This window comes from Apodemus sylvaticus, chromosome 21 (assembly GCF_947179515.1).
Source record: "Apodemus sylvaticus chromosome 21, mApoSyl1.1, whole genome shotgun sequence".
Taxonomy (NCBI): domain Eukaryota; kingdom Metazoa; phylum Chordata; class Mammalia; order Rodentia; family Muridae; genus Apodemus; species Apodemus sylvaticus.
Genome location: NC_067492.1, coordinates 34,843,096 through 34,860,444, shown reverse-complemented (window position 1 = coordinate 34,860,444; position 17,349 = coordinate 34,843,096). Strand labels below are relative to the sequence as shown.

The 17,349-nt window shown below is 43.8% G+C and overlaps 1 protein-coding gene and 1 pseudogene across 1 annotated transcript; both read left to right on the top strand.

Moving 5' to 3' along the window:
• Positions 1–5,459: 5,459 nt before the first annotated feature.
• On the top strand, positions 5,460–13,062 carry Gins3 (GINS complex subunit 3). Its single transcript, XM_052166909.1, has 3 exons — positions 5,460–5,752; positions 9,553–9,786; positions 12,832–13,062. Exons 1-3 carry the CDS (start codon positions 5,567–5,569, stop codon positions 13,060–13,062), a joined length of 651 nt encoding a protein of 216 aa, XP_052022869.1. The 5' UTR covers positions 5,460–5,566.
• Positions 13,063–13,549: 487 nt separating this feature from the next.
• LOC127671857 (60S ribosomal protein L21-like) lies at positions 13,550–15,018 on the top strand (annotated as a pseudogene).
• The last annotated feature ends 2,331 nt before the right edge of the window (positions 15,019–17,349 follow it).

The window sequence follows — 17,349 nt, the reverse complement described above, 5'->3', positions numbered from 1 at the left end:
GAAGTGTATTCTTTCACAGCCTGAATCCTGAAGGGGTCCATTTTAAGCCCTCCTTCTAGCTATGTCCTCCCATGAAGAAGAGAAGCCATGTCTGCACTCCTTTTTATTCACTCACAGAGCCATTCATGGGGACAGGGCCCTGGGGACCTACTCGACTGCCAACAGTGTTGCATTGGAGATTAAGTTCCAACCTACACTTTCGGGGGACACATTTGAAATGTAGCAGGCAAATATCAAGTACAAGTGGGAAGGAATTAGAACTGTAGGTAGAGAAGGCTGCCTTGAGCCAGAGACTTGGAGAAAAAAAAACCCAGAAGAAATCAATCTGGTGGGAATGCAGGAGAAAGGCAATCCAGACAGGGAAACAGTCAGCTGCAAAGCCCCGAGGAGTGAGTGTGCCTGCAGTCTCCAGAGAACAAAGTGGAGGCTGTGGACAGAGCAAGATGAGACGACAGCTGATCCAAAACTCCACTTGAGAACTGTCTTAGTTAGGGTTTCACTGCTGTGAACAGACACCATGACCAAGGCAAGTCTTACCAAGGACAACATTTACACTGGGGCTGGCTGATGGTTAGAGGTGCAGTCCATTATCATCAAGGTAGGAGCATGGTGGCAGCATTCAGGCAGGCATGGTGCAGGAGGAGCTGAGAATTCTACATCTTCATCTTCATCTTCAACTTCATCTTCATCTTCATCTGAAAGCTGCTAGTGGAAGACTGATTTCCAGGCAGCTAGGATGAGGGTCTTAAAGCCCATACCCCCAGTGACACACCTACTCCAACAAGGCCACACCTACTCCAACAAGGCCACACCTCCAAATAGTGCCACTCCCTAGGCCAAGCATATTCAAATCATGACAAGAACTAATGAGGCTTTGGACTAGGTCTGTGAGGATGTTCAGCCTGCAGCCTGAAGCCCACATGCAGCCGAGGTGATAGCTGTAAACGTGGCCTTACCCAACCTCACAAACTGATTTAAAATTGTTGGAGGTTCTTTGCCATTCTTTTTGAGATTCAAACTGTACGTTCTTGGGTGTCCATGATGTAGCTCATCCTGCTGTTCTGCAGGGCCACAGGTTGGACACACCTGCCGGAGTGATGAGAAGTGATCCAGGTTCTAGAACTTCTGTGACGGCAAGGGCAGCTTTTGTGAGTGGGCAAGCGACTGGGAAGCAGGGTGACGGGGCAAGAAAACCCTGCCAGACCCTAAAGGTGGAGCCCAGAGCTGTTCTCTTTCTTTCCTGACCCACAGGAGTATTTCCCTCCATACTCCCTGGGTTTGGATTTTTGTCACCTGCATTACGACTTCCCACTCAAGGAATTTAAAAAGCTCTAGCATTCAAAGGAGCCAGGTGTGGTGATGAGCATCTCTGATCCCAAGACTCTGAAACCTGAGGCAGGAGGATCATGAGTTCATGTGCTTTGGATACCTAAAAAAGAAACCTGCTTCAAAAAATAATAATAATAAAGTAGGAACAAAACACAAATAAAAAGCAAATTTAGGGCTAGGGATGTGGCTCAGTGGTAAAGTTCTTGCCTAGCCTGCATGAAATCCTGAGTTCAATCCTCAGCATCACACACACACACACACACACACACACACACACACACACACACACTTACCAGGATTGCTTGTGATATTGCATATCTAAAGGCTGTGGCTTCTGAAGTTGGGCCATGACAGATAATGCAGCTCCTGTCTTGTTCACCATGATCTTCAGCATTACTTAAGATGAAGATTCTGCAATTCTAAAGTGATTCTGCAGGAAATTCTAGTCTATTTTCAGGGATCTAGCAGACACATGTCAGAAGGCAGCTCTGAAAGTCAGCATCACTAATACAGTGAGTACCAAATAACTATTATAAGTAGACTGAAAGTCTTCCCAGCACAGCTCTAGTCTATCGATTAGTTGGCTTAAGAGCATTCTTGGCTCTTCAGATGTAAGCCATAGTCAGTCATAGACAGATACAAACTCAATAAGCCTTGCTCCACTCTGCCAAGGGATTGGCTGTTTTTAGCATCATAAACTCAAACTGTCACTCAGTTCACTTGGTCTAGTTTAGTCACTTGTTTAGTAGCATCTATTCATTTATCCATTCATTTATTTAATATATATGAATATACTGTCACTGTCCTCAGACACACCAGAAGAGGGCATTAGATCCCATTACAGATGGTTGTGAGCCACCATGTGGTTGCTGGGAATTGAACTCAGGACCTCTGGAAGAGCAGTGGGTGTTCTCAACCGCTGAGCCATCTCTCCAGTCCCTTGTTGAGTAACTTAAGAAGAACAGCTAAATGGTGTAACAGTACGGGAGCAGTGGAGAGCGTCGGCAGCAGCCAAGATGTTAAGTGTGGAAAAACAAGAGCATCTGATTTCATCTTGATCCCTTTAGTATTAACATGGTGTTTGTACTTAGAGCCAATATTAGGATCCCTGCACAAAAGTGCTGGGTTTTTTTTTGTCATGTTAACTCATTAAGTCTTTTTATTATTTCTACACAAAAATAGCTTACTGTCCTCAGCAGTGAATGACCTATGTTGCTCTCAGTTAGCTGAATTAATATTTCTACCCTAAACTGTTACTATCCTATATCCCTCTCAGCAGAAAAGTATACATTATCACTATCAGCTTGTTTACTTAATTTTTAAAGTTATATTGTTTGTGTGCAGCATGTATGTGTGTACACATGTGTATGTGCATGTGTGTGTGTGTGTGTCTGCATATATGTCCCATGCATCCAGGGGGGTTCCTGCAAGTGACAGGGACTTGAACCACAAAAAGATATAATAAAAATCTGATGCGGATTGGCTTCATCAGCCTGGATCAAACTTCGGGAGTCTAATGCAGGCAGTTCATTGTCAGTATATTTAAAGCACAGTACAATTTAGGGAAAGGTTTCCAGTCAGTTCAATCCCAGGTGCACAATAAAGGTTAAGGTGTGACTACATAGAAACTCCTTTACAGGGGCTAGAGTGATGACTCAGCAGTTAAGAACACTGCTCTTCCAGAGGTCCTGAGTTCAATTCCCAGCAACCACATGGTGGCTCACAGCCATCTATAATGGGATCTGATGGCCTCTTCTGGTGTGGCTGAGGATAGCTACAGTGTACTTACATACATAAAATAAATAAAATCTTTTTTTTTAAAAAAAAAAAAAGGGAATGACCAGAAACTCCAAACTCCTTTACAAAATACATGTGACCATGAGGGTAGTTTTATATCTGAAAGACCTATAATCCAGTGTGGTCTGTGACTGGGAGATATCATAGAGGTCAGCAGGTCATAATGTGTGTGTGGCATGTCCCTTAAGGATGGGTAATGGTCTAGGGAGGAGAGAGTCTGGGATAATCATTCTGGGAAATTTGGGTGAGGTCTGCCTTTATAGCAAACAGTGGGGGAGGTTGGCCTCCACAGACAGCAAAAAGGTCACCAGGTCATTAACAAAATCCACTCTCAGCTTTCTGGATGGACTGCATGGGTTTGATTTTTGTCTCCTCCATTGAGACAACATGATTAACATTTCGGGTTCTCTTAGTGCTTCTCTGTGAGTATGAGGACCTCTGTGCCTCCAATACTATAGTGAAGTATGTGTGCAGGAAACATTGGCTTTATGTATGTATTAGATAAACGAACTGTTCTGAGACACAGGCATGGAATGGCTGATTTCAGCTATTTATAAACTAAAGGCATGTTCACAAGTACCTTGTTTGCTTGCTATCTCTTGGAATTAGCTAACTGGGATATTGGGGGTGGATTTGTCTCCATATCTCCAAGGGCCAAATATCAAAACATCATAAAATATTGGCAAGATGGTAGCAGCATCACAAGTCAAAGAAGCACACCCAATAGATCCAGTGATGTGTGGCTGCCACTGAAGGAAATAACTGTGATCTTGTTGTGTATGAAAAACATGGGAAGATGCTAAGGATGACAATTCCATTCTCAATGTTTAGGGGGTTTGGGAGATGAAAGCAAATTTCCCTGGTTTTTATTACCACAGCTAATGAAAATTGTACCATTTTTAATATAGTACGAGCAATGATGCCTTAGTACTTTAACCTTAGTACTTGGAAGCCTGAGGCAGAAGACTCCTGAGTTTAGTGCCAGCCTAGGTTGCATAACAAGACATTGTTGTACAGAGCCATATTGGGGCAGTCACACACTTGGTCAGAGTTTGACTTTGGTCAAGGTTAACTTCTCTCAGATAGCCAGGATCCTGCTCCACCTAGGGCAGAGTGCTCGAAGTAAAGGTTAAGTTCATTGTTCCTCCAGGTCTAGGAATTCCTGAATTAAGCAGGTGACCCACTGGATATGTGTAGAAAACTGCCAATATTTACAGCACACGCCTAGTTCACATCCTGGGTTTGCTTCTGACCCTCTCATGTCAACAAGCACATTACTCATAATTGCCTTTCCATATAACCCAGTGTTCAACCCTGAGATCCTCAGCTTCCCCAGGTCTGGAATCCTAAGCATGTACCACCATGCTTGTGACTTTTTAAAGTAGCTGTCTGAAATAAAATGTCTTAAACTGACTAGCAATGGTTGTTAAAAGAAGATGGAAAAAGTAACGAAAGCGGTGTAAATACTTCAAGCATTCATTTAATGCAAGTATTTTTGGCAAGAAAAAGCAATCGACTGTTGCTTAGCATATGTAAAGTTCTAGTCCATATTTAGAAGGCTATTGCTTAAATGTAGTGAATTATGTAAATACATTAACAAATTATTTCATTCAAAACTAAAAAAGAATGCAAAAGATGAAAGCCATGCTCGCCCCCTTTCCCGTGTTGCTCACAAACTCCACTACCTCAGGAATGCCCTTCTACAGTAGGTAAATTCAGTAGCAAATCTCACAACAATTGCCTCAACCTGTATTCGTGTGTAAGTAGTGCTACCAAATCTAGCATCAAGCAACCGTGTTCTTTCCTTTGTTTGCAGGTATTCTACCCTTGCTAACGTTTGATACAGGAACTCCCACCTTTAGAGTGGCTGTCAAAAGACTTGGCTAGTCTAATTTCTAAACGCTACACGAGGACTTTGCCAGTTGACAGTAGAGCGAGCGGGAAGGCCCTGAACATAAGACTTTGCCAGCCATGTGTAAATCTACTACTCCATTAAAGCTCCCACACCATTGAACCTGCCTACACCCTGCCAAAATATTACAAATAGTTTGCAGCTTAGCACACAGTTAAACATTCGTGCTAGCGCTTGAGTTTTAGTTTCTTCTGTTGTTTATGTATTTAAAGGGCTGCATGAACACAGTTCAGTTAGAACAAACCCATGCTGTCCCTTCAACGAAGTTCAAGCTTCTAGGTCCCGATTTCCCAGCCTAGCCTACACGCTGCGGGAAGACTTCCGGCCCACTCGCCCAGGGCTTCCGCACTGGGCGGGGACTCTGGACCCAATCTGTGACTTTGTTGATTGCTTTAGCCTAAGCAGACGCAGGCTCGCCGGGATCGACTGCTCGGGTCTGGCGAGTGAGGCGCGGGAAAGCAAGTTTGAAGCCGGCGGGCTCGCAGAGGTGGCGCGCCCTCTTCATCCCTGGCCGTGCTGCGAGCTGCCATGTCGGAGGCGTATTTCCCGGTGGAGTCGGGCGCTCTGGGACCCGAGGAGAACTTCCTGTCTTTGGACGACATCCTGATGTCACAGGAGAAGCTGCCGGTGCGCGTCGAGACGCCCATGCCGCGCCTGGGAGCCTTCTTCCTGGAGCGGGGCGCGGGCGCAGAGCCGGACCATCCGCTCCCCCAGGTGAGGCGAGCCCGGGGCGAGGTTTCCGAAAATTTGGACCCTGGGGGAGTCCTCGGGGGTCTCTGGAAGCTGCACCGCACCGGAAATGGTCTCCCGTCAGCGATTTTATTCTTAAAACTTTCTAAAGTCATTGGCTTCGCGAACGCTGGAGGATTGGCCCCAGCTGATCTCTCAGGGTCTTGGTTCTGTTCACGGTTTCCATAACATTTATTTGGGGTTTCTAAGTCTGGGAACTGCAAATTGTCGTGTGCACTCTGCACAGTTATGACAGCGTCTGCAGTCTGTTTGCGAGGACCGACTATCCAGCAGGGGCTGGGGGCTGGGATCGGGGATAAATTGTCACCCTCTCTCACTTAGGCGACTTAACAAAGATTTGAGTACCTCAGCCATGGTTCCCCAGTAAGTCCGTGCTGGCTTAACCAAGTCATCCTCGGTAAAAGGTTGCACATAACAATTTTCAGTGTTGAACTGAATATGGCAACTGCAGCTCCCCGTATTAACCCTTTGCACTCTTATAAACCTAACAAAAGCTGGCTTAACAAGGTCAGGGTCATTCAGTAAATGGTGAACTGGGACCCGAACCTCAGACTCTATGGCTTCAATTAGGAGTTTGTCCCAAGAGCATAGCTCGAAATGGTTACTTTCATTTCCTGTTAGGTCCTAAGTTTTGTTTAGAAGGGTATCAGTTTTATCTTTGTCTGTTTCTAGGTAATTTTTCGCAAAGTAAAATATTAAATTTTGAAAATCAAATAGTACCAAAAGATTTTTTCAACAACAGAATAGTAGGCTCGTTTGCACTGTGAAAGTAGAGTCTTCAAAATCAACTGCCATGTTTTTGAAGACTGTTCCAGGCCTGGGGATGGATCCTGGTGCTTTGCACGTGCTAGACAATCATGCTATCACTGCATTCTACCCCAGGGGTCAACTTTATTGGTTCCTCGTTATCATAGAGAAGAATTCGGGAGCTTTTTGTTTTGTTAACTTTCTTGAGACAGGATTTCTCTGTAGTCCCAGCTGTCCTAGAACTGGCTCTGTAGACCAAGCTGGTCTCAGACTCAGCAATCCTCCTGTCTCTGCCTCCCTGGTGCTGGGATTAAAGTGGGTGACCACCACCTGGCTAGGATTTAGTTTTATTCTTACACACTGCTGAACAAAGATATCCTGCCCAGATTTGGGTCTTACTTTCTTAATTTACCCAATGTCCTTTTTCTAGTCTAGCATTTTAAAGGATTAAAAATTTATAATTTTAGTGTTCCTCTCATCTGAGGTTTGTTTGATATTTTACTCAATTATATTTACTGGTTTATAGGTTTGGGAGAGATCACAGGGGTCAAGTTCCATTTTTACTCTATCAATTTAGTGTTGTTGACCCTGTTGAAGATTATGATCACCAGGCTAAAGTCAAGTTTGCCATAGTCCTTGAAAGTTATTGCATGTAGCTACTCTGAAGGAGCAGGCTGCCTTGCTCCAGTTTGAGAGATAGTGGAATTCCTCTGCAGCACAGAATTAGGTTTGAAGTTTTTTGTTTTTTGTTTTTTGTTTTTAATGACATCTAATTTCACTCATAGATAAGACTTCATAATTTATTATGTTGATTTTGATGTGTGCCTTGAACTCTGTTCTCCTGCCACATTATATGCCCCCACACCTGCCTTAGTCTTTATAGGCAGTGAGCTGGGCTTGATGCTCCAGTTCTGTAATGCTACCTACTGTAGAGCCTGAGGCAGGAACTGCAAGTCCTACCACCAAGTCCTGTTTCTTAAGTTGTCTTATTGTTTAGTTCTGGAATTTTCCATTTGATATTTTTAATTTACATGAAAGTCAGTGCCTGATTAGTTTTAAATCCTGGGCTTCCTACCTTAGACCTTGGCCACTCAAGTGCTGGCCTCCTGGCCTCCTGGCCTCCTGTTTCCAGCCCTGGGATGTTTGTTGACTGCTCCACCTCTCTACCCCTAAAAATTGTCCCTCCCTCTACAACACTTCTCCCTCATCAGATGAAAATTTTCATGGCTTCCTTTAATACAGTTATTTTTGCATATAAAAATATTTATTCTAACTGGGTGTGTCAGTGTGTGCCTGTCCAGATGTATGTACATCGATGCGGGTGCCTATAGCGGCCAGAGGAGCCACATTCCCCTGGGGTAGAGTTAGAGGCAGCTGTGAGCTGCCTGAGGTGGATGTTGGAACTCTCCATCTCTGTAAGAGCAGTGTGTGCTGAACCATCTTCCCCAGCCCCTGCTGTACCTTTTTTATAGATTTCTGGTCCATCATGTCATCGCATCTTGTCACGTTGTACATTTCTTTTAAGGATTTGAAAACATAGACCTTGACCCTTTCTGCCATCTCCAAAGCCATGATGTAGGTTGGGACGGAGATCAACACCTGACTTCAGACTAATTCTATTTTATTCTATTCTACTAGCATCCAGACTGGTAGTTAGCGCTTAGTAGACACCCAGCAAGAGCTTGCCTACCATAGACGGAGAGACTGTTCAAGGAAAATAAAAAAATGATACTCATTTAACTTCAGAGAACTCATGTTTTAGTGGTATTATGATCTATTTTCTGTCTTCATTAGATCATAACATAAATCCTCAGCCCAGGCTGAGCTCATAGAACCTGAGAGTAGGATAGTGATGTCAGAGACTGGGAAAGTGGGGCAGGAACTTGATTGGCAGGTATTACCTTGTAGTGAGAAGTAAGGAGGTCTGGTGTGCTGCTGAGTAACATACCACTTAAGAAAAAGTAAATTAGCTGGGCGGTAATGGTGCATGCCTGTAATACCAGCACTCTGGGAGGCAGAGGCAGGTGGATTTCTGAGTTCGAGGGCAGCCTGGTCTACAGAGTGAGTTCCAGGACAGCCAGGGCTATGCAGAGAAACCCTGTCTCGGAAAGGAAGGAAGGAAGGAAGGAAGGAAGGAAGGAAGGAAGGAAGGAAGGAAGGAAGGAAGGAAGGAAAGAGAAAGAAAGAAAGAAAGAAAGAAAGAAAGAAAGAAAGAAAGAAAGAAAGAAAGAAAGAAAGAAAAGAAAAGAAAGAAAAGAAAAAAAAAGTAAATTAGCCGGGCAGTGGTGGTGCAAGCCTTTAGCCTTTAGTGCCAACATTTGGGAGGCAGAGGCAGGTGGATTTCTGAGTTCAAGGCCAGCCTGGTCTACAGAGTTAGTTCCAGGATAGCCAGGCTTGTATAGAGAAACTCTGTCTTGAAGGAAAAAAAAAAAAGAAAGAAAGAAAGAAAAAGTAAATTATACACAGAGAAAGAGAAACCCCATCTTGAAAAGCAAAACCAACCAACTAAACAAAGAATAAGTCAATAAGGGTCTGGAAATGTGGCCGAGTCAGTGTAGTTCTTGCTGCATTAGGACAAGAACTGAGTTTGGATCCCCAACACCGACATAAAAAGCCAGGCTTGACCATGTCTCTAACTCCAGGAGTGGCAGGACTGGGGTTGACTGGTTTGTTCCCAGCACCCACTAACCAGTTAGTTTTGTTTGGCTAAAACAGCTAGTACCAGCTCAGCAAGAGAGCACTCCCCAGTTAAAAAATGATTGAGGAAGACATTGTGTCATCAGCCTCTGCCCTCTCCACACATTCGGTGTTCACCAGGTAGACAGTGTGTATCCCTGCTTAAAAAAAAAATGTAAATAACACTTTAAGTGTATGGTTCATTTCTTCAGATCACTTCACAGTCACTTCCCTAGTAGAAGCGGCAGTATTTTTCCAGACAATATGCATTTCCATTTTTTTTTTCCACATACACTGACTGTGCCTTTTGTTTTTCAATTTTATGTTCTTATCTGGCTCAGGGTGTGAAACTTGAGCTTCCCTTGTGGCTGGCTAAAGGGCTCTTTGACCACAAGCGGCGCATCCTTTCTGTGGAGCTTCCCAAGATGTACCAAGAGGGATGGAGGACGGTATTCAGTGCAGATGCTAATGTTGTGGACCTCCACAAAATGGGGCCCCATTTCTATGGGTTTGGCTCACAACTCCTGCATTTTGACAGTCCAGAGAATGCAGATATCTCCCAGACTCTGCTGCAGGTAAGTGTGTGCACGTGCATGTAAGTGTGTGTGTGTGTGTGTGTGTGAGAGAGAGAGAGAGAGAGAGAGAGAGAGAGAGAGAGAGAGAGAGAGAATACATGGGGACTTAGAGCTGGAGAGATGGCTCAGTGGTGAAGAGTACATACTGCTCTTCCAGAGGACCCAAGTTCAGTTCCCTGTACAACATTTCTCTCTCCCTTTTCTCCCTCCAAACCCTTCCATATGTCCCTCCCCACTCATTCAAATTCAGTCTTTTTGTTTTCACTAATTGTTACTGCATATATATATATATATATACATATATATATATATGTTCCTAAATATAACCTTCTCAGTCTAGATAATATTACTTATATGTATGTTTTTAGGGCTGACCATTTCAAAAAATAAAAAAGAAATTTAAAAAGTGTCTGTGGGCTCTGAGATCCATAAAAAGCTTTTAACTGGAGAAGAAAAGACAACTGTTAAGGGGATTTATAGGATTGGCTTATACGAGGCTTCTCACACAAAAGAGACTACGATCCAGTAGTTACTCAGTCCACCTGACTGGATGTCTCGGAAGTTCCCACCTGGTGCTGGAGGTCTAAGGATTCTCGGAGAGCTGCTGGTGGCCAGCAGGAGTGAAGGCAAGCAGACAGGCAGTTTCCTTCTGTGTCTTTTTATCTGAGTTGTCGTCGTCGTCGGAAGGCGCTGCCTTTTTTTAGGGTGGGTCTTGTGATTTCAAATAAAGAAAATCCCTCATAGGAGTGCCTAGTAGCTTGCAGTTCAGTTGACTCCTAATCCAGTCCAGTTGACAACTAAGATCATACACTTAAGGAAGTGTATGATCTATTACTTGGTTTGTTGGTGTTCTAGGCCAATCCTGGACAAAATCCCTAAGCGTCTTTTTCCTGGCCCCCTAGGATCTCTCTTTCTGAAGTCCTGTCTTCCGTACAGCTACTTGCCCACTTCCATTGCTAATGGCTTAGTGTTTTCTTTTTCCCTTCTCCGTCATGCTCCACAGGCAGCCAGGAGTTCCAGCTTGCCTTCCCCATGTTAAACTATTCTGGCCGCGTTACAAGTCTGGACTGGGAGTTCCTTTTGGAAATACTTGAGTTACTTGTTTGTCCATTACTGTCCCTTCTTCTGGAGTTAAGACACGGCTCTCATTAATTGTATCTGTGATTTACTGAAGCTACATGGCCTGTCTTAACACCAAATTTTCACCCTCATGTACAACATGTAATAATAACAGCCAAATCAGTTACAGTGGGAAAAAAAATGTAGTGCCATGCCAGTTAATATTTTATAAACAGTACAATGGTTGCTTTTCTGTTGTACTATGACCAAAGCAGCTTATAAAAGAAAGAGTTTCTTTTGGGCTTACTATTCCAGAGGGAGAAGTCCATCGTGGTAGCAAGCAGCCAGCATGGCGACTGGAGCAGGAAACCAAAAACTTCTATCATTACAGTAAACACAAAGCAGAGAGAGCAATTGGGTTTGGTTTTTGGTTTTTTCGAGACAGGGTTTCTCTGTGTAGCCCTGGCTGTCCTGGAACTCACTTTTTGACCAGGTTGGCCTCGAACTCAGAAATCCGCCTGCCTCTGCCTCCCAAGTGATGGGATCAAAGGCGTGCACCATCATCACCACCACCACCACCACCACCACCACCACCACCACCCGGCCACCTGCAACTTATACACCATAAAATAAAGGGAAAAAAATTGGATCTTGCTTACTCTGTGGCCGCCTGAAATCAGAACATTGAGAGAGAGAGAGAGAGAGAGAGAGAGACCGTTGCTATCCATCATTCAGTAACAGAAGCTCATACATAGACTGACTATAGACCAGAAAGTTGAACTCAAGTTCATGAAACACTAGAATAGAAAGCTACGAGAGAGGAATGTTTGTTTACTAAGACATGGGCTTTTATTTCTGTTTGTTTGAGATAGGTTTTCTCAGTTCCTTAGCATGCTTGTGTCTTCAACTTGCTGAGTATTTTAGGCTGGCTTCTACACGGGATCCTCAGCTTCCTAAATATCAGGGATCACATTCTGGGCCAGTAAGTCCAACTCCCAGAACTTGTTCTTGAATTAAAGTTTCCTTTTTTTTTTTAAATGAGTTATGTATTTTTTTATTTCCACCACTGCTTTCAGGTGTTTTATAGTTGCTTCTAGATTAAATATTTAGCTGTGAGACAGATAGAAACACTGGAGTAGGGGCTTGTGGTTTTTGTTCAGACACCCGTGATAAAATGATACCCTTTGATCCTATACATCTCCATCCTGTTCTTAGACTGAGAAAAACAAGCTGAATTCAGTTAAATCCAAAATCCCATCTGGTTGAAAGCTGTTGGTTCTAATTCCTACAGGCTTTGTTAACAATACCAACAGGCAATGCTTTTTCATAGGTTTACTATATATGCCAGCCTCTTGCTATGTGCTTTACCTACTGGTTTTTATGTGACTTCACTGGTTTTTATAACAATCCACTGGATTTCCATAACAACCTATTTTACTGTAAGAGGAAAAGAAAAGCCTTTCTTAAGTAGTAGAAGGCCTTCTGGGTGAGTCCAGAGACCAAATTCTTGAAAACTATCTAAATGTTCCATTATATACAGAAGTCTTAGTGGTTAAGAACACACACTGCTCATGCAGAGGACCTTAGTTCAGTCCCCAGCACCCACTTCTGGTGGTTCACAAGTGTAACTCCAGCAACATGAGGACCCAGATGGTTGTGGCAGAGACAGGTGGTTTTCAGAGCTCCAGACTAGCAGGAGCTACATAGTGAAACCCTGTCCAAATAAATAAGTAAATAGATAAATCTTCAAATGTTCCAGTAAAAATTATGTCTAAGGGCCAGCAAGATGGCTTCAAAAGGTAAAGGCACTTGCAGCTGAGCCTAATGACTTGTGTCTCCCACATTGTCCTCTAACCTCTCCACATATACATGGTGTCACATATGCTCCCTCTGTCTCCCTATAAGGTAAATTGACAAAGGTTTTCAGTGTGTCTGACTTTATGGGATGTTTATGATGTTGCCCCTGATTCTCTTACTCTTCTCCAGACTTTTATTGGACGGTTCCGCCGCATCATGGACTCCTCCCAGAATTCTTACAATGAAGACACTTCAGCGCTGATAGCCAGGTTAGATGAGACAGAGAGGAGCTTATTTCAAATTGGGCAGAAAGGTCTGAATGACTTTCAGAGTTGGGAAAAAGGTCAGGCTTCTCAAATCACAGCTTCCAGCCTCGTTCAGAATTATAAGAAAAGAAAATTCACAAATATGGAAGACTAAAAGCGGGACAGAACTGCAACTTGTTGCTTTATCTCTGTGCCTTTGATACCAATTCACTTCAGGAGAGACCCCAATTGTGTACTGCCTCAGGGCGTCTAACCTTCAGCAGTCTCAAAGCTTGGAACTATCTAGTGGGCGGATGTGGATGCCCTTGACACTGTTGGTCTTCTGGACTGTAGCTACCTGCTCTCCTCACAGCATAGGCCTTTGACCCAGGAATGCAACTAAGGAGGAGACAGAGTCCATGTTAAATAAGGAGCACAGGCACATTACGCACAGTCAAGTTGGAGCTTGGATTCCTTGGTGTCTGGTGTCGTTGGCTGCAAAGTGGGTCACCTCTGCCCGTTCACAACTCCTCCCAAGTTTATTTGCCTTCTCTTCCTCATGGTTGGACAAAGGACAGCATCCCCGCCATGCCGCCCCGCCTGCTGGGACTTACCCCAGTTTCTAAAACAGGAAATTGGGAGAAAAGCGGAAAGTCAGATGAATGGCAGAGCAGAAAGGAGAAGACATTGAGCTTTTGTGCCCTGTATTCAGGGCTTTTGAACTAGAATCGCATCCCTTCAGTCTACCCAGAGGACCACGTGCTTGTGTTTGTCAGTCATCTTTAGAGCTGGCACACTCGTTCCATTCCCTGTCTAGAAAAGCTATCGGGACAGCCATCTTCCGGCAACTTACCAAAATGACCAACACAAAGGGAAGGAGGAGAAGCACTCCGTATATGTTCTCTAGGCCTTTTAGGAAACATGGAGTTGTTCCTTTGGCCACATACATGCGAATCTACAAAAAGGCTGATATTGTAGACATCAAGGGAATGGGCACTGTTCAAAAGGAATGCCCTGTAAGTGTTACCATGGCAAAAACGAAAGAGTCGGCTGGAGAGATGGCTCAGTGGTTAAGAAAACTGACTGCTCTTCCGAAGGTCCTGAGTTCAAATCCCAGCAACCACATGGTGGCTTATATCCATAATGAGATCTGATGCCCTCTTCTGGGGTGTCTGAAGACATCTATGAGCAAGCAGGGCCAGAGCAAGAAGAAAAAGTTATAGTGTACTTACGTAAAATAAATAAATAAGCAAACAAATAAATCTATTTTAAAAAGAGTCTATAATGTCAGCCAGCATGCCGTGGGCATCATTGTAAACAAGCAAATTAAGGGCAGATTCTGACCAAGAGGATCAACGTGCGGACTGAGCACACCAAGCACTCGAAGAGCAGAGACAGCTTCCTGGAGCGGGTGAAGGAGAACGATCAGAAGAAAAGGGAGGCCAAAGAGGAGCAAACCTGGGCTCAGCTGAAGCGCCAGCCTGCTTTGTGAGGACTGACAGAAAGGAGCCTGAGCTTCTGGCCACTCCATGTGAATTCATAGCCCAGTGTACAAAAAGAAAGAAAGGATCTGGACTGCAAGGTGTTTTTCTTTAAAGAAAGAGAAGCTATCAGGGAGGTGTCAGGAATTGCAAAGTAGTTATTAAAGGGAGTTTACCAGCCTTTGTAATAATTGCATCAGGGGCTTGCAGGGTGAACAGCCCTCGCTGAAAAACAGCCAGGCAAGTGTTAGTAGAGAAGACTCCTTTACATTAATTTTTTTCTCCAGGAAATAACTGCAGTATTAATGCAAAGAGGACTCCTGACCACTTACTTACTGGGAGTCTTTTTAAAGATGTACCAAACTGAGAGGGACAAGTTCTCCAGACCATAAGGTGAATAAAAATAGTCTCATTTCCTGGAGCCCTTTGGATTGTCCAGTTGGCAGTTTCTCCACACGACTGGCCACCCCCTGATACCCTTTGGCTACTGGAAAATACCTTCATTGTAATTAAGGAGAGATTTGGGTGTCCAGATAACACAGTTGTGATGGAAACTTAAAATAACAGATATGCATTAAAATGCCTGTCTTAGCATGAAATTGTTTTTTATCATTCGACTTGCATCCTAAATAAATGATGGGATTTGCACATGTGTTGTCTCTAAGTGTCTGGTTGCCTGGAGTCAGCAAACCAAGGACTTGTTCTTTGATCATATTCGACTGTAATGATCAAATCGGTGTTTTAGCAATTATAGCTCTGTTTGTACAATATGCATAAACACCAGGAACCTGCTCTGGGAGTGTGCTGTGCCCTAGGAAGATGACACTTCTATTCTTACACAGCTTTTTATGCATACTCAGGGCCCAGAAACCAGGGTGCAAAGAGTGTATTAGCTTAACTTCAGCACTCTGCCTTCACGGGTGACTTTGTTTTTACAGTTAATACTAGATTGCTGGTATATTTTCTTTAAAAAACAAAACAAATTTCCTTAGGGGCCATATATACAGAATCTACTTTAAATTTTCAAACAGATTATATCATATGTATTTATTTTGAACCTACTTTTATACATATGCCCTACAAGTATTTCAGACTATTCTTCTTCCTGGAAACCACCACTCTCCAGTTCAGGTTTTTTTGTTGTTTTGGTTTTTGGTTTTTTGAGACAGGGTTTCTCTGTGTATCCCTGGCTATCCTATACCTCACTCTGTAGACCAGGCTGGCCTCGAACTCAGAAATCCACCTGCCTCTGCCTCCCAAGTGCTGGGATTAAAGGCATGCGCCACTACCGCCCAGCCAGGTCAGGTTCTAAAGTAACTATTTTGTTCATTCAAAAAGTTGATTTGCGGGGACTGGAGAGATGGCTCAGCCATTAAGAACACTGATTGCTCTTCTGAAGGTCTTGAGTTCAAATCCCAGCAACCACATGGTGGCTCACAACCATCTGTAATGAGATCTGACACCTTCTTCTGGAGTGTCTGAAGACAGCTACAGTGTACTCATATATAATAAATACATCTTTTAAAAAGAACAGTTGACTTTTTTCAAAAACAAAACCCCACAATGAATTGTCTCAACTATTAAAAAGCTTCTAAAATTCAGTGACTGAATATGGGCCTTTTCCCCTTAAGAGCTTTCTTTTTAGGTATCTTGTCCATAATTATAGACAAAAGCCTTTACTGCAGTTTCCCCAGAAACAGGTTGGACTGTAAGAAGAGTAGGACAAGCAAGGCTGTCTCTGACTGTCCCTGACATAAAATTTTGGACAGCTCCATCTTAGCTTGTAGATCTCAGCCTCCCTGCTGATAACTCCCCCAAGTTCAGAGCTCCAGCTCAGCTCTTGCCCTCCAGTCCGCTTTTTTTTTTTTTTAAGATTTACTTATTAAATGTAAGTATACTGTAGCTGTCTTCAGACACACCAGAAGAGGGCATCAGATCTCATTATGGATGGTTGTGAGCCACCATGTGGTTGCTGGGATTTGAACTCAGAACCTTCGGAGCCATCTCTCCAGCCCCGCCCTCCAGTCCTAGGTATATATCCAGCCACCAGCTTGGTGTCTCCACTGGAACATGTGACAGATCAGGCTACTCTGGAAAGGCCTCATCTCTATTGATGGCAGCTTACCTTTCCTTATTGCTCAGGGAAAAAAACCTAAGAAAACAAAACAGGTAGTGTCTTTGGCCTTTCCTCGCATTCCCCATCCCTTCTAGGCCTACCTTTAAGTAGCTGACCGCTTGTCCTACCTTCATTGCTGGCACCTAACTATCTCCCCCTGCTCACCCTCCACCTTCAGACTGTTCTTACCATATTCCCCGATGGTCGGGATCAAACATCAGATCTAGTCAACATCATCCCATCAGAGTGGGAAAGGCCAGCCTATCATCCTAGCACTATTTGTTTAAAACACACACACACACACACACCTGCCTTTAGCCCGCTGACACAGGAATCACCTTTCTTAGCCTCTAAAGCAGGACTACTCTTTTTTTATTTTATATGAAGATTCCGTTTCTAGGACTGCGGAGCCCCTTGCAGAACTGCTCATTTCACCCTGTGTCACAGTCAGTGGACCGCTGTCTGCAGTAGTTGCACAGGAATGGGAAATAGTAAGCATCTCCAAAAGCTCAGGTAAGAGTTGGTTCCAGGGCTGTAGAACTGTAGCTCATGCCTAGTAGTCAGGGGCCTCGGTTCAGTCCTTAGATGTAGTAAAAAATTCTACATGTAAGCCTTATGTGTGTTTCTGAAAGCGAGTGTTTGGGGGTTGAGGAGGAAACTTATGTACATCAAGGATCTTCTAGAGAAAAAATACAGGCTATGATTATGAAATGACTGGGCAATGGTGCTTGCTGCCCAGCCTGACACCCTGAGTCCAATCCCCAGGATCCACATGGTAGAAGGAGAGAACTTGTTCCCTTAGATAGCCCTCCGACCTCATGCACCAAAGCACATGCATGTGCAGACATACTAAATACATCTTAAG

Coding starts and splice junctions, on each gene's coding strand:
- Gins3 (XM_052166909.1), top strand. CDS start 5,567: ATGTCGGAGGCGTATTTCCCGGTGGAGTCGGGCGCTCTGGGACCCGAG. Junction 5,753..9,552: donor CGGACCATCCGCTCCCCCAG/GTGAGGCGAGCC, acceptor TATCTGGCTCAG/GGTGTGAAACTTGAGCTTCC. Junction 9,787..12,831: donor TCTCCCAGACTCTGCTGCAG/GTAAGTGTGTGC, acceptor ACTCTTCTCCAG/ACTTTTATTGGACGGTTCCG.